We start from the raw sequence: 18186 nt of genomic DNA, 5'->3' as shown, positions 1-18186 counted from the left end.
AATTGTTGGGTGTACCCAAGGTTCGTAAAAAAAGATTGTCTCATATTAATGAGGTAATGATGAGGTATATAGACAGCATAAATATACCACTCATAGACAGAGTCAGCTTTGGCGTTCGAAGTATGGGCCACAACTACAAAATGCCGACATGCACGTTGAGATTCTGTACAAGTCGTACTGGAAAATATAGGGAATGCAATGGTATAATCTTTCATACGTAAGTAGTATTTTAAACCATAATCAGTAGTCGTTTAAATTGACTTCAATAAAACTCGTGAAGCATTAGGCGGCGGCAGTCGCTGGTCACCTTCGACACGTTCGTTCGCGGTCGGAAGGATTCGGGCGACATCGGCAACCGCCACAACATTTTACACTGATATTGCAAAGAATGTAGACGCTATTTATATTAAACTTATTGGCTCATACAGACATTATCGAAAAAAAACGCATTGGGCCGCTCGCAAGTTCCTGACGTAGCTCGAAGTCCAGTTACGGTACGAAAGGCAGGATCTCTTTCACTTTTCGTTAGGTACATAATTTTATTTGTTGGTAAATCTAAGTTAATTTCCTCGCATTTATGTTTGTACATACGAGTCGAATTAAGTCGATACAATGTTGTTGTTTTTTGACATTAAAAGTGTGGTTATCAGATAACAATCATCGACATTGAAATTGAACTGACAACATCTGGGTTGGGTCCAGTCAAAAAGGATTAAAATTAATTTGTATGTTTGTTCAATATTTCATTTTGGCCCGCTGCAATAAAAGGTTGTTGACCAATGAACTAAATCATAATCGATTTACTTATATTAATGAAAACCATAACAAAAATATATTTATCGATAATAACAAAGTAATTATTACATCATTGACTTTATGTAATATATATTTTATTGAATAGAAAAGTTTACTGCAATATCGGACACATTAAAGACAGTATAGGTCGCACAATTAGAGTAGAGGCAAACTACAAAACTTAGGATTGTGTGTATTGGTGTTTATGTACGCGCTTCTGATAGAGATGTCTTTGAAAAGCATTATTGAGAGACAGTCTTTTGTGACCACGCGTGACAACAATAATCGAACAATTCGAAAAGTTTTATTGTGTTTTCTTTTTATTATTTCAAGAATAGCCCCGGTGGAATCTTCCTCCGGGCCTATGTCATCTTTGGGGATGCTGTGTGGAGGGTATTTTTAAGGAAAGGAAGGAGAGGAAGTTCTGGAAAGGAAAAAGGTATGAGGGGTGGGTAGGAATCTAGGGATCAGCGTGTCCAGGAGTGACAGAGGAATAATCTATCCCTCCTAAAGATCCTTCCGCTGCGGCGCAAGGCGATGGGTCAAGAGAGACCAGTTTGAGAGGTCAAAGGGTCTCTCCAAACCAGCCTCTCCCGATCCGGCACACAACGCAGCTGATGGGCAGGCGCATCCCGAACACACCCTACCCGATAAGCCTGGACGCCCCTGCTAAATCCAGCTGGAATAAAAATGATTATTATTATTATTAGCCCACAATTAGCTAATATATTTAGTCTTTAGCTTGAAAGACTCTTTCGAATACCAAAAGATATCTCTAATGTTCCTCTCACAGAATATTAGAGTAGTCCACCTGTGGACAATATTTTAAATTGTTTTCTATAAATTGAATATATGTTTACATCTTAAAATTGTATTTTTATTTCTATAATTATCATAGAATAAAGAAGAAAACCAGAAGTGTCTTTTACGCAAATTTAAATGGAAACAAATGTGCCACTGACTTAGTACCTTTTGGTGCCAGACCATTTAGCACATGGTCAGTCTCTCTCACACTGCATGTAGTCACGGGAAAAAATGCACCAGCTGAGCCACCATAGCAGCCAGCCGGCGTCTTGCGCCCATTGAGGTTGATTCGTACCTTTCCCATAAGCAGTGGTTCAGGTCGGCAGTTCGGCTTGTGTGTGTATACGCACCCTTATACTTGCCTGAAATTGTATAACGCCATCCCATTTAAATTTCGTTAAAGAGTTTCGTATGGAAATATAGGCTGAAATTGGGCTTGTATTTGGATTTCGAAACACACCCACAAAGCACTTATTACAGGAAATAAATATCAACATCAAAAAATGAGTACATATACGCTAAAATAACAACCTGAAAACTGACACTTAACTACACTTTGAAAACATGTTCAATCCAAAAATGTTAAGCATCAAAGCCAATATGTAAATTTGTGTATTTTATTGTAAAATAAATAAACGAGATTTAAGGTGTTGGTTTAAGTGAGTTGAACTGACCAAGTTAGAAGTATTGCACCTACAGCCGAAAGGAAAAATACTTGACTAACTCACTCCCCCATGAAAGGGGGGGTTAACATAGGTAAACACCCAACCCGAGTCTGTCCTGTAAACAGAGCTAGATTCAACGCGTGTCTGTTCAACTGTTTCAACCTCTGAAAAAGAAACAGTTCAGCTGAAAAAACCAAAACCAAGTCTCCAGGTGAAATATTTAACAGTGTTTTATTCAATTCTCTTCCAGTTTAAAATCAGTTACATTCTAGATTCATGTATCAATTCTTATCTGTAATTGACTTAGCTTCACTTAATTTCCTACCAAACTCCCCGAGATTGATTGCGTGACAAATACGGTAATACTATTTATTATGAATGCGGTATCCGTGCAGGGACTCCTAATCATCTCGTACAGTAACTAACATTCATAATTCAAAACCTGGATAAACAGTGAAAATTTCATTGTTTATACTTACTTGTGTCTAAAGTAATGGTGTTTGAAAGAGAGAGTACGAAAACAGTGTGCAATAATTGTGAATGAGGAATACTTGGAGCAGGTGGATGAGTTTGTGTATTTAGGAAGTATGTTCTAGAGAGATGGGAAGGCTGACAGAGATATTGAAAGAAGGGTAAATGCAGGTAACTCCATTAATGGAGGACTGAACGCAGTTGGCGCTAACAAAAAATTGTCCAAAGAAGCGAAGTTAGCAGTCCACAACGGAGTGCTGGTACCTACCCTGATGTATGGAAGTGAGGCATGGAACTGGCAAAGAAAGGATGAAAGTAGATTAAATGCTGTTGAAATGAGATCCCTGAGGCGTATGTGTGGTAAAACCATGTTTGATCGTGTGAGGAATGTGGAGATCCGCAAAGAGTGCAAGCCTGATGTAAGCGTAATGAGTAAGATTAAGAAAGGGACGCTTAGATGGTTTGGGCATGTAGAGCGAATGAGCGAAGATAGGAGTGTAAGGAGGATATATGATGCAAATGCGAATGGTAGCAGAAGTCGGGGAAGCCCGAGGAAGACATGGCACGATCAAGTGAATCAGATACTCGAGTCGGGCCATGTCAAGAGTCAGAATAATAGAAGAGTATGTATGAATGTAAATGAGGCAAGAAGGGTGTGCTAAGACCGAGTTGTTTGGCGGTCCATCCTCTCTGCCTACCCCTTCGGGGAGACGGCGTGATGGTTAGTTAGTTAGTTAGTTTTTTGCAAAATTATGTTTTAGTAAATTGTACAGCTTTACCATATAATGTGTTTATAAAAATAGTATATAATCTAACATAAGTAGTTTCTTTTCTAAGCAACTGTATTCAGAGAAATGATTTAGTATGGAATCCCAAACCCAACTCCTGGATTCTATACTCCTGCTTCTCTATACCAAAAAGAATGACGTCTTGCAAGAAAATTTCGTTACATCATAAAAGGGAAAATGAAACAAACAAAATTAATTAGAAATTAAAAAAATGTATTTTCATATATATTTGATAGCCTATGCCTACAGTAAGTATCATTAACATAAATATTGTAAAAAGGAAAACGGAGACAAAATCGTAAATTCAAAAAAAAATGTAAAAGACGTAAATAAAATTTTTTGTAAAAAAAAAATAAAACTATTTTTAAAATTTTTTCTAAACTAAGTAAAATATTGAGTGGGTTCATTATTTTCATTGTGAAAAATGACAAAAAAAAAACATTATTTTTTTAATGTTATTTTTGGCATGTTTGAATTTAAGTGATGAGAAAAGGACATATTAAGGCGATGCCATACATAGTAATGCAAAATCATGTGTTTTTGGTTTGAAAATTTGGTCGCCTAGAAATGTTTCAGATGCTTTAATTAAATACTGCGAGTAGAATACATCTTGGCCTTTGGAATAATCGAGTATTTTTAGATAAGTGTTTTTATAAGCCCAGAAAAAAATAATGTATAAGGGCTATGAAAACTGCTAGTTCAAAATCTCCTACTTACGAACCCATTTTCTTTTATAATTCTATTGTATAATGTGGCAAATTAAGTTATTTATAAAATGATCGGAAAAAATTAAATGTTTATGCCTGAACATCCACAAAATAAAATAAAAGGCACTTTTTGGCCATGTTTTTATCTTGCATAAATCAAAACAGGCGGATGGTGTTAAGCGGGAATTTAAACCTTATCGCCATCTACGTAAAGCATCGATGACACGGGGCTAGTTTACAAGCTACAAGCCAGCGAGTTCGCTAGCAGCTTGTAAACTAGCCCCGTGTCATCGGCTTTTTTACAATCTGCTAGTTGACTATCTGATTGTAAAAAAGCAGCGAGTAAAATAGAAAGACGGGCTAATTTACTCGCCATTCGCTGGCGTGTTGGCTTATAAGCTAGTTAACTAGCCGTGTGTCATCATCGCTGCTAGTAACTAGTTGCGAGTATCTTTGCGTTTTGGCAGTCAGCAAAAAATGTCAACGGAAGTAGTTTGCGCGGCAGTAGTTATCTTAGCTTATGCTATCAAGAAGGATTTACAACGAAAACTTGGATTTTTCAATTTTATTTATTTCTTGTCTGTATACGTCTTTTATTGATTTTATTTTTGTCTTCAGTTGCTTCACATCCATACCGACAGTTAGTTGTTTTTCGTTAAGTTTAATTAAGAGGTATTTGAAAATTTCATCCTTTACTTTTGTGTTACAATACTCTTTGTCTTTTATATTCCATAAAATAGGGTATTGTTCGTAGATGTTGAGAAACTCTGTAATATCACGCGTGTTCCACTTCATTTTTCAACTTAAAAAAATAAACGATAGAATGCAAACAACACGTCACGCAAAATAACACGTGATTCCAACTCGCTAGCTAGTGCGCTACTGAGCGAGTGGAAAGTTTTGTGTGTCATCGACACTCGCTAGCTTGTAGACTCGTCGACTAGCAGCTCGTAAACTAGCTCCGTGTCATCGATGCTTTAGGGTTGTTATTGATAGCGGCTCAATTTAAAATATTACACGACGTAGTGCATCGCCTTAACATGTTTGTTAAAAAAAAAACATTTTAATTTTGCTAGTAGATGGTTCACACCCCAAAAATCTAGTTAACTACTCAATATGAACAGAAACTCACTGTGACCACCGGTGTGACTATAATAGGATTCTGTCTGCTCCACACATCTGAGACGAGCAGCTATTGGGCGCGTTTAAAATTTCCACGGCAACAGCATGCGGCGTTTCATTTCTTTTACGTGTGAGGAAGATTTTGTTTTCGTTTGGCCTCCGTATTCGAGGGGTAAGGCTCTCGACTAGCAAATCTCAGCATGCGCAAGTAAATATTATTTGATTAATTTGTGTTATTCCTTAAATAATATATAGTATACTTGCGGCACGTTCCATGAGTAAAAGATACTCTCAGTATTGCTCAGGTATAAGACCACCATTCAGAATTGAAACGTTGCTTGAAATGGCTCTGGCTGTGTTTGGTGACCAAATCTGAATAGCTTCCTCTTCCCCTCCTGACCACCTTCCATATGATGCCAGGGAGGGATGCCATAGTCTCACTGGCTCCAGACAGTTGGGAATCTTGTACGTATTCACAGAAAAAACAAATCAGTTTTTTCTTACGTACTGTTATTTGATGTGTATGAAAGAGCGGCAGCATTATTGGATAAAGAACTCAAAGGTAATGGTTTTTGTTCGTGCCGTCGCCGTAGAATTTTAAAAGTGCCTGTTGGAAGTGGAAAGCAAATACTAATAGCTCTAGTAAATGTGATGAAGAGAATTAAGAAACATCCATTCTTCTACGGTGCCAGCATTCCGCATCGATGAGAAGATTGATGGAAGTATATTGAATACCCTGTTGTGCAGACGGGAGACATGCCAAAAACACAACCACATCCCTTCATTAAAGAGACCAGGCTACTGTTAAAGAAATAAGGCGAAACATTCTCTAAGGCGCTCATCTTTGGGGACGCTGTTTGTATAGTCTTTTTAGAGGAACAAGATGAAATTCTGGGAAGGAAAAAGGTATGAGTGGGTAGAAATCTGGGGGTTAATGTGCCAAGAACCCATCCCAGCCATTGATGGGCGGACCCATCTGCCATCAAGACCCTGAACCCGCTAAGTCACCATACATAGCGAAGCACTTGGAGTGACCTGGCAGAGGTGTTGCTAATCCAATCACGACAGTCATAAACTTACTTGAAAATTTAAATAAATGGTATCACTCTTCGTGTAGTGGGGATGAAAGACAACAAATGGCTATTTTATAATTGTGGTAACAAAAAATTAAAATTGCTTTTCGAAAAATAGGAGAAAAAAATTGTTTAAAATCACTTTTTTTTTTTAATTTAAAAGTAAAACTTATGAAAAAATAAACTTACAAAAGCTTAAAATTATTGAAATATATTCCTACATTGGACATAGGTAGAGATACTTTTCAAAATGCGCCTTATGTTTTAAATTTGGTCAAAAAGATTCTTAGCAAAAGGACCAAATGTATTTGTGCGGATTGATTCAACAACAGCATCATATTATGTTAATGATTAAAAAGTCGTAATCGTCAAATTAAGAAACACATGATATAACATTTGGTCATTTCTACTATGAATCGCATTCAACCTAATATATTACAAATTTTATATAAGGGTGCATATAAACACGCAAGACAAACTGGCGAGCTGAACCACAACTTATGGGAAAGGAACAAAGCAACCGCAGATAGTGCAAAACGTCGCTTGCAGTTACTTCGTTCCTTCCCCGTAATTCGTGACTCTGCTGGCGCATTTTTTCTTGTGTCTATAAGCAGCATAACATAGCTGAAATCAGGGTTAAAGCTGACTTTTTTCACAAAATGGCGCATAATTTCATCAGGTAAGCTGTATTTTTCACAAAATGGTGCATAATTTGATAAAATAAGCTGAACTTTTTCACAAAATGTGCATAATTTATCAAGTAAGCTGTATTTTTCAAAAAATGGCACCTAAATTTCATAAAATAAGCTGAACTTTTTCACAAAACGGCGTCTAATTTCGTCATAAATAAAAAAAAATTGTCAACATTAAATTTCAATATAAAAAAAATGAAATCATTTTACAAAGACAATTTCTGGGAAAATTTTGCACTTCTGCCAACATACATAATATGACTTTTAAATAGAAGCATTTTACAAACAGGACTTTTAATTTTATTGCAAAGGATTTAGCCCCTTAGTTACCAGAGAAAATCAAAAACCATCAACAAAAAAAAAATTATTGCCATGTTTAGAATGGTAAAAAACTAGATCTTATTATTTCTAGAATTACATTTTGAAACTAAATAACTATAAATGTGTTTATCTAGGGTTTTACATACATAATGTTATTAATATTTATTATTTCATAAGACCATAGAGAAAACGGGAGATCCTTGAGAAAGAGACAAAAAATAATAAAAAAAAAACAAAAAAAAGATACAAGGAAAAAACATTAATTTGAAATGTCACATATAATTGTGAGTATTTGTGCATATGTGTAACTTCTAGCAGCGATATGTCACTGAGAAATAGCTTTATTAACCAGAAAGGAACAAACATCTAATTTCAGTTGTCGGTGAATGGGTGCGTGCGTGTAGTGATTGCACATTCCCGTGTAATGAGTAAAATTATTAAAGTTCAATAAATTTGAAATTTTCAAAACTGGAACTGATAAGCATAAATCATATCATATAATGTTGGTACCAAAGTTATCCTATGAATTAATAATTCTTTATTTGAAATGTGTATTTTTTTCGTTTAAATATTTGACAGATGTCGTAATTTTTCATGTTTACTAACATTCGGTAGATAAATTTCTTCTCCTGAAAGGCAATGATCCTGAGGCAAATGTTTTTTTCATGTGTGAATCTGAAAATTTATGTAAATAACACAATACATACATATCAGAATAAGGACTATAGGTAGGTACTTTATCACTGTCTGAATTCTTAACATGTCAGTTGCAATTTTGAAAAAGACAATTACAATAATCTCTTGTTAAAATATTATGTTAGCGATAGGATTAAAATATTATGTTACGATATCACTTTCAAAGCAAATCCGAGTTCCAGAGTTCATTGAACCAGAGTTACACGGGACAGACAGAGGAACTTTTTTCAATTTTATGAAGTCAAATTGCAACATTGTTTGCTTTACCTGTTTCTCCCCCGAAATCCTAAAATAAATCTTTATTTTTCAACAATACCCAAAATTCTTCCTACCAGCATTATATTAAGCTGAAAAAATGCTTCGAGAGGAATTAGTTTGTGGAGGAATGCAACCAGTAAGCAGAACTACAATAAACAAAAACAAGATTTAACAAACACAAAACAACGCGATCTTTAGTATATGACTAATTTCAGTCCATAAATATATGTAGATCTTTTAACCTTTTGAACGCGGCCGTATCAGCAACTGTTACAATGAGATACACATCGATAGCGGCCGTATCAAGAGCTGAAACGGTAAAAAAATCTGCAGTTGATACATTAGGAAATAAGCATCCATAAGCAGCCTTAAACATTGAATGCCGACAATTCAGATGACGTCTAGACAAAAATTTATGTGCCATGAATTCTCTTCCGCGGTACTTACATGCAAAGGGTGACGTTTAAAAGAATTCGACTGCGCATGCGTGGACCAAATACGGGTGGTACAAAACTTGGATTGCATGTTGAACACGCTCGTGTCTGCAATGCAGTTTCCTAAGTGGACGTACGCAGACTGCAGACCGTCAGCCCTGTCGAAAAACAGCATACCGAGCGTTCAAGTCAGCACAAACGAAATCAATTGTGACGGTAATGATTTGAATTAATCGTTAATATTGCTTGATATTTGCTCGCATTCGTCTAGATCATAGGAAGCTTCGCGGTGTCAGGACGGAGCTATTGTCATAACGTACATGTTATGTTTTGATTTTATAAACATATTACGAACTTCGATATCCAAAAATCGGTATTGCGCGCTCAAAAGATTAAAGTTATTTTAATTAAGACTATGATCGTTGTTTCTCTATGATCCAATGAAAATATATCTTCCATTTTATCCGTGCTTTTGTCGGTTGGCTTGCGAGAGTGTGCCACAGACAAAGGAGTGAATTTGTTATTATTTAAGGTTCCCCTCTCTCTTGACGGAGGGCAACGGGGGTGGTTCTGCCAGCCCCTTGACCTTGAGGCGCGCCGCGGTCTTGAGGAAGGCCGGCAGCTGTTCCTGGGACACGTTGACCTCTCCTGCGTACATGAACTCCAGGATGGCCTGCAGGTGGAGGTAGGAAACGTCTTTCAGGATGATGATGGGGTGCTTTGAAGGGTTTTCCTGGAAAACAGATTATTACATGGATTTATGATTAAGAGTAGAGATATTTTATAACTACCTGAAGCCAGTGCTAGAGAAAAATGGTTGGATAGGAAAAATAACAAACATCTTGTTTAAGTCCAATGTTGAATAAATTTGAAACTCGGCAGTTTCAAAGTGCATCAGGAAAACCCTTTGTTGATGTTTTTTAACTGTGGTTTATTGTATGACATTACAATAATAATAGAACACTACTTTTTCAGTGCAGTTTTGTGCTCTTTCACTTTGAGTGCGCATTACGTGTTATTATAATGCTAAAAAAAGTTTATTTGAGTCATCAACTAAGAATTATCTAGATCGGGTCAGTTTTCAGCTATATATGTTTTGTATTTTGGAATTCACATTAAAAAACAATCGTTCTAGTAAATTTAAAACACATTTATTTATTTAGACGCCGTAAAAGGCTTTTACAATATACATGATTTATGTTTACAGTGGTTCACAGGAGCGAAACAGTATTATGTTAAACAGAATAATTACTGAGAAATTATGTTGAAAATTAAACAAAAATAACATCTGGTATACATAGGTACATTAACATTTTTATTTTCAATCCATACAGTAGTTTAGTATTGAGGTTATTGTTACCTTCAATATTGAATTTGGTTGAATTTGCTGAGAACTAAGAGTTAGCTCTATTGAATTATGTGATATATTTTGTGTAATTAGCTTTCTTGTTGTTGGGAAGTAAGAGCTTCATAGATGCACGCACAGATGGCAGTGCATAGAGCTTGCGTGGAAGTCCGCAAGATGGAGCCAGTGGCCAGTAGTCGCCAGGGCCAGTGGTAAGGCTCCCAGATAAACTTACCCAGTAGTCGCCAGGGCCAGTGGTAAGGCTCCCAGATAAACTTACTGTTTCAGATTCCAATTAGTAATAATAAATCCCTGATTAATCTAAAAGAACCAATTATTTATAAACTCCTTCCAAGACGAGTTGGAGACGAACACAACACTTGTTAAAAACTAAACTAAACAAAATAACTAACTAAAACTGGTTAAATTTTAGATTTAAATATAAAGCGTGGTGTTTTCTCTTTCTAAAACTGTTAAGATCATATTTATAACCGTAAGGGAGACAGTGATTTCTACGAGACCATAAAAGCGAACAAATTGAGTAGTTTAGGTAGTATGTAGCTGTTTGTGTGAAAAACTGAACAACAAATTCATTCAGTGGTCCTGAGTATTGCCATAAACTACTTTTGGCCAATTCAAAGAATGATTATTTGCGTGTCACAACACTAGCAATACTAATAAAATAAGAAGTACACTATATTTACCTCTAATAAGCTTTTGAAATATGGACTGCATGCGGATAGAACCATCTTGTGTGCCTTGCAAGTCTGTCCTTCGCAGGCTAACGTTACCTGAAACATACATACAAACATTCAATCAATACAATACACACTGCATTCACAATGCACATCGTGTTTTACTTTGCTTCGACAAGACCAGGGTTTGCAATCCTGCGAATTTGTGAGATTTTCATGGCATTTAAATTCTAACCCACAATCCTGCAGTATTCAATTAAAGGTGCGGGATTTAAAAACCCTGCACACAATGCCTAGTGTCCTGCGCTAGTTCAGCGGCCTCCGTCTACAACCATCTCAGCAGTCTCAGGAATTGCTTACCCAAACTTTGACCAGTGGGTGGCCAGTATTTTAAGCGTAATTCTTCTAAATACATGTTCAAGCCAATTCATATTAGAGCTGGTCAATCGATCATTTCGACGTCAAAGTGATAGGTTAAATGGGAATCAGAAAAAATGCCGTAGATAGATCGATGGGCCGCCACTGGCCACCGGGTTGTCGTAAGTCGTAAATACCTTATCTTGCATTTGACGTAGGTAGGTAGACCTTTCGAAAGAACCCGATCTTTGATAGGGTACATTCAGATAGTTGGTAAGTAGACCATAGACGTATTGATTGTGAAGACCGGGTGAGACTGATACATGGAACTTATTCTTTATGCAGTTACTTTTGTGTCCAGTTTCCTGTGGCGGGGAGGTTTATCGATATGCTAATTACTACATGAATGTATATTTTTTAAGCCGTAATATATTTCACTGTAGTTCCTTATCGTTTAAAAGTTTTAATAAAATTGTTTGTGTGCTTTTTCCATGGTTACATATCAGACATAAATGTGTGGGATACCACTCACTACCGGATAATTTATCGGGTGAGTTTATCGGTGTAAGGTATACTACAGATTTTTAGTAGGTATGACTTTTAATATGGTAAAAAGACAATGGAATTTCGAAAAAAGTAATATGTATATCTTTTTTACTTATGCAGTACCTCCTCTCCCAATAATCTGTGATTCCAAAAACCGGGTAAGTATTTCATAAAATACAAACAAACATCGCTATCTATCTTTCATGATATTTTAATTTTCGGTTAGTTTAGGTGTAATGTTTACGATTGCGAGAAGACACGATTTTGTAAACTTATACAAACAAAAAAGTGACAATGGACACAAACACATGCGTTAGTTGCTAGAATACGCAAGAGGACTAGCCGAAGCGTCCTAAAACAATAATTTATTAATAGAAATAGAACAATATCTTTGTTTGTAACAACGATTTATATATTTTAATTTTTTTAATAGCGACCGATTTCGATTAACACAAGAATCTTCAGGGTATAAAATTAAACTGATCAAAAATTTTACAATGTGTGAGCTTATATACATACAGAAAGAGACAAAACATATTATAGAGGAACAGTGAGAGAGTGAAATTAACATCTTACATAGTGATAGAGAGAAAGAGAGAGGTGATATCTAATTAGTTACCAAGTTATGTCTACAGGGACAAAACGTCACTTGAACATGTGATTAAGGCGATATTGCACTACGTCGTGTAATATTTTAAATCGAGTCGCTATCGATAACAGCCCTTACTTAGATGGCGATAAGGTTTCAATTCCCGCTTAACACCATCCGCCTGTTTTGATTTATGCAAGAAAAAAACAAAGCCAAAAAGTGCCTTTTATTTTATTTTGTGAATGTACAGGGATAAATATTAAATTTTTTTCCGATCATTTTATAAATAACTTCACTTGCCACATTATACAATAAAATCATAGCCGAAAATAGGTTCGTAAGTAGAAGATTTTGAACTTTAAAGCAGTTTTCATAGGCCTTATACATTATTTTTTTCTGGGCTTATAAAAAGACATATCTAAAAAATACTTGATTAAAGCATCTGAAACATTTCTAGGCGACCAAATTTTCAAACCAAAAACACATGATTTTGCATTCCTACGTAGGGCATCGCCTTAAAGGCCCGTTTAAAATAGGAATAAGCGGTAAGAACAGGCCGGTGTCGTAATCTGTAGTATTTTAGATCGACGTTTATAATTAGAATGGCAATAGAATAGAATATGCCTATAGAAGTGACTATGCCGCTGTCTTTTAAGACATTTTGGTCTTTAGTCTTTTTCTTTCTTGTCATATAAATGACGAAATTGCTCGACCCAAGAAATCAATTCCGCGCCATTATTATAATATTCATTATTTTTATCACTTTCGTCTTCAGCAAATATGTATAAAATTCGGTAAAATATCTATTAACTCCGCGTAAATATTTGTTCACAAAATTATTGTTCAATTGTCAAATAGTAGATACCAAAGGCCATAGAGTATCGACCGAAAATACATAAATCTCAGTATATATTTTAGCATTCTGCAATCCGTAACCGTTAAAGATAAAGTTGGACCATCTTTTCAGCTATGGAAAAAAATAACAGATTATTGCCATCTATTATAAACGGATACACAGGTTTCCTATCTTCCGACTTCTACGGATTATTGCCATCTATTATAAACGGATACACAGGTTTCCTATCTTCTAACTTCTACGGATTATTGCCATCTATTATAAACGGATACACAGGTTTCCTATCTTCCGACTTCTACGGATTATTGCCATCTATTATAAACGGATACACAGGTTTCCTATCTTCTAACTTCTACGGATTATTGCCATCTATTATAAACGGATACACAGGTTTCCTATCTTCCGACTTCTACGGATTATTGCCATCTATTATAAACGGATACACAGGTTTCCTATCTTCTAACTTCTACGGATTATTGCCATCTATTATAAACGGATACACAGGTTTCCTATCTTCCGACTTCTACGGATTATTGCCATCTATTATAAACGGATACACAGGTTTCCTATCTTCCGACTTCTACGGATTATTGCCATCTATTATAAACGGATACACAGGTTTCCTATCTTCTAACTTCTACGGATTATTGCCATCTATTATAAACGGATACACAGGTTTCCTATCTTCAGACTTCTACGGATTATTGCCATCTATTATAAACGGATACACAGGTTTCCTATCTTCCGACTTCTACGGATTATTGCCATCTATTATAAACGGATACACAGGTTTCCTATCTTCTAACTTCTACGGATTATTGCCATCTATTATAAACGGATACACAGGTTTCCTATCTTCCGACTTCTACGGATTATTGCCATCTATTATAAACGGATACACAGGTTTCCTATCTTCCGACTTCTACGGATTATTGCCATCTATTATAAACGGATACACAGGTTTCCTATCTTCCGACTTCTACGGATTATTGCCATCTATTATAAACGGATACACAGGTTTCCTATCTTCTAACTTCTACGGATTATTGCCATCTATTATAAACGGATACACAGGTTTCCTATCTTCCGACTTCTACGGATTATTGCCATCTATTATAAACGGATACACAGGTTTCCTATCTTCTAACTTCTACGGATTATTGCCATCTATTATAAACGGATACACAGGTTTCCTATCTTCCGACTTCTACGGATTATTGCCATCTATTATAAACGGATACACAGGTTTCCTATCTTCTAACTTCTACGGATTATTGCCATTTATTATAAACGGATACACAGGTTTCCTATCTTCCGACTTCTACGGATTATTGCCATCTATTATAAACGGATACACAGGTTTCCTATCTTCTAACTTCTACGGATTATTGCCATCTATTATAAACGGATACACAGGTTTCCTATCTTCTAACTTCTATGGATTATTGCCATCTATTATAAACGGATACACAGGTTTCCTATCTTCCGACTTCTACGGATTATTGCCATCTATTATAAACGGATACACAGGTTTCCTATCTTCCGACTTCTACGGATTATTGCCATCTATTATAAACGGATACACAGGTTTCCTATCTTCTAACTTCTACGGATTATTGCCATCTATTATAAACGGATACACAGGTTTCCTATCTTCCGACTTCTACGGATTATTGCCATCTATTATAAACGGATACACAGGTTTCCTATCTTCTAACTTCTACGGATTATTGCCATCTATTATAAACGGATACACAGGTTTCCTATCTTAAAACTTCTACGGATTATTGCCATCTATTATAAACGGATACACGGGTTTCCTATCTTCCAACTTCTACGGCCTAGGGCTTATCGAATTTTGAACTATTCCTATTATAAACGGGCGTTAAGGGTTTTTACGAGTTTATTGGAAATATACCTAATATCGGGCCATTGGACACATTTAATTGATTATTAAGTATTTGGGTTTTTGTTTTAACAGATTTCTTTATTTCGAGTGCTTCCAAATTATTTAGTCTGATGCCATGACCATTTCTGTGTAAAATCTTAGCACCGGTGTTTTTACTGAAGGTATGATTGGTGAATTCAGAAAATCCATTATTATTTAAGCATCTAAGATGCTCTTTGATTCTAATATTGACATTGCGTGTTGTTTTACCTATATAAAATACTGAACAATCACTACAATCTAATTTATAAATTCCCGAATGACTAAGTTTGTCGTCTATATCTTTTGAATTGATTAAAAAATATTTATGTCATTTCAAATAAAAAATTCAAAAAGATTTATAAATTTTTGTCAAATTACATTTGAAACTCATTGCATTGTGTATTTTAGTGCATTTTAATTTTTCTAATGTTAACTTCTATACTTGAACATAAAATTTGGCATTTTCTCTTTCTAACACCGATTATTTCATATTTCTAACAATGATAGTAAGGGAGACAATTATTTCTGCAAGACCATATGAGCTCCCAAAACGGAACAAATTGACTCTAAGGGTAATAAATAGTTGTTTGTTCACAAAATCGAACAAATTAGCCTGAGAGGTTAAGAAAAAAGGTTTATAAACAAATATTTTACTTACATCTGTGAAGCTTTTTTCATCTCTTAGGTGCCTGAACGAGGTCACCATATTTGTTTGGAAATCGTTCCATTTCAGGAAGAATTGCTGGTCACCCATTTTGATAGATTTATTTAATTCGATTAACTAATCGGTGTCTATGTCCAAATATCACCACCTGAAAATGGAGGAATTAAAATGACAGAAATTACAATATGTGGAATTATGTATGGCAGAAATTACAATATTTGGAATTATGTATGGCAGAAATTACAATATGTGGAATTATGTATGGCAGAAATTACAATATGTGGAATTATGTATGGCAGACATTACAATATGTGGAATTATGTATGACAGAAATTACAATGTGTGAAATCGGACGTATAGAGCAGATGAACAAAGGAGTGAGGAGAATATATGGTAAATGGTGAAAGAAGTCGGGGACATCCGAGAAAGACGTGAAACGATAAAGTGAATCAAATACTTGAGATGGTTCATGCCTGTATCAGAAGGGTATGTATGAGACAATGTTTGAATGTGAATGAAGCCAAGAGTGTGTGCCAAGACAGAGTAGTATAGTGGTCCGTCCTCTCTGTGTACCTCTGCAGAGAAACAACGTGATGGTAACTGAATAGCAATGTGATTCCCAACTTTCCTCTCCTCAAATTCATCCCTATTCCACTACCTTCAGCCCTAGAACATACCCCGATTGGGGTGCCGCTGTCTCATTGACTCTTGAACAGTCAGGATTCGTGTATGGTATTAAAAATAAAAAGCCAGACTTTGACAACAATAATATTAGGGTTTTGTTGCCTGGTTGAAGAATATACATACAAGAGTTCCAATTGCCCGGAGCTAGTGGACAATGGCATCAAACATTGGGGTAGGTTGTGAGGCTGAAAGGAATAATGAAGGAAAGGAAATGGGAAAGCGGAAGGTTGAGAATTACCTGGCTATTCATAACAGCTGGCTAAAGCCATTTCAAGCAATAACCTTTTGATTCTGAGTGGTGGCTTTATCAGAGCGATACGAGTATCTTAGTATCTATCTACCAGACTGGTATAATAAATGTCAAAACGAAAATTTCACATGTCAATATTCCCAACAACACATATTCTTCGACGAAAACGCACAATTTCGGCGATTTCAACAGGGTTATCGCATTCATATTTATTAACATATTGTTTTGTCGAATGCACGTTACTTAAAAACCGCCATTTTTACACCCGATGCATTTATCTTTTATAAACTAAATAACTGCATTTCGGGCTACCCTCGGACCGATGGCAAACAAACTTACCCGACTTAGAACGCCAAAAAAACAATAAAATACCACTAAATTAACTAATGTAACTATTTGAACAAGATGGTAGACTTACCAAGCTTCGATTCAATTATTTATTTGTCGACTTTGTCGCGTAATTTCGGCGATTTTAATAAGAAACCATTGCAATCCAATTTATGATATTGTGATCTTTCACGAACGAAAACCAACCACGGATAATAAATGTCTAAATTGTTAGATTTATATCGCCGTCTCTTTCGCACTCGTTGTTTTGTCACGGTGTAAGAAGAGCTGATCCGATGTAAACTTTAGGAAGAGCCATAAGTATAGGCGTCTCTTTTGTGCTGATGAGGCAGGATAGAGTGCGAGGAGCGCGTCCGATGTAAACTTTTTAAAGAAATAAGCACACCTATGGATGTAAAATTGAAGCATCTTTGGACGCATGTCAAACAACATGGCGATTAGATTTGATTTTGGCGGTAGTTTTGAAGACAATAATTTTTATTTTGCTTGATTTTGGAATACAAACACGTCTTGATTTTGACAGAAAGAATATAATATTGTCGGATTTAATAGACTATGACACGGAGAATGTGTTTGGTTCCTACCTCCATGTCAATTTTCTACAGAACCTATATTTAGAGATGGCAAAATTTAGCATTAATTTTCAGATTTTTTAGCACAATTGGAAATTTAGCGTTTTATAGCATTTTGAGGCATAATTTAGCGTTTTGTAGCAAAATAGAAAAAAATGTATTTCCTGAATGTTTTTAGCGCATACTTTAAGAATTTTTGGTAAAATATATGTTTAAACTTCATTTTCAAGTATTTCCATGTGAAAGATTATAAATAATTAATTTTAATATTAAATTAATAAGGAAGGAAACTCTAAGTACGGGTCGAACACAAACACAACAAATGCAGATTGCGATTAACATCAATAGGCGTAATTTATTTCGCACAATTTGTGTAATGTCAAAAAGTAATTTTAGCCTACAGTACAAAAATATTAAATATTTACACACATTGTAAATATCGATTTTTTGAAATTCTCACATATTATTTTAATACCCGGTATTTTCGGAAAATTCGCGCCTATTTCGCTAAATAGAATAATTTA

General features: G+C 35.5%; 1 protein-coding gene across 1 annotated transcript; it reads right to left on the bottom strand.

The window, feature by feature from the left end:
• Positions 1 to 5151: 5151 nt before the first annotated feature.
• Positions 5152 to 17282, bottom strand: lolal (longitudinals lacking protein-like). Its single transcript, XM_089648503.1, has 4 exons — positions 17161 to 17282; positions 15803 to 15956; positions 10876 to 10962; positions 5152 to 9559 (listed from the first exon to the last, which is right to left on the bottom strand). The coding sequence occupies exons 2-4, from the start codon at positions 15896 to 15898 to the stop codon at positions 9350 to 9352; spliced, it is 393 nt and encodes a 130-aa protein (XP_089504629.1). The 5' UTR covers positions 15899 to 15956; positions 17161 to 17282; the 3' UTR covers positions 5152 to 9349.
• Positions 17283 to 18186: the final 904 nt, after the last annotated feature.

The sequence above is a fragment of the Hesperophylax consimilis genome, chromosome 28 (genome assembly GCF_061612785.1).
Source record: "Hesperophylax consimilis isolate HC1 chromosome 28, BYU_Hcon_1.0, whole genome shotgun sequence".
Taxonomy (NCBI): Eukaryota; Metazoa; Arthropoda; class Insecta; order Trichoptera; family Limnephilidae; genus Hesperophylax; species Hesperophylax consimilis.
Note: the sequence above shows the minus strand (reverse complement) of the source record. Positions and strands in the feature narration are given on the sequence as shown.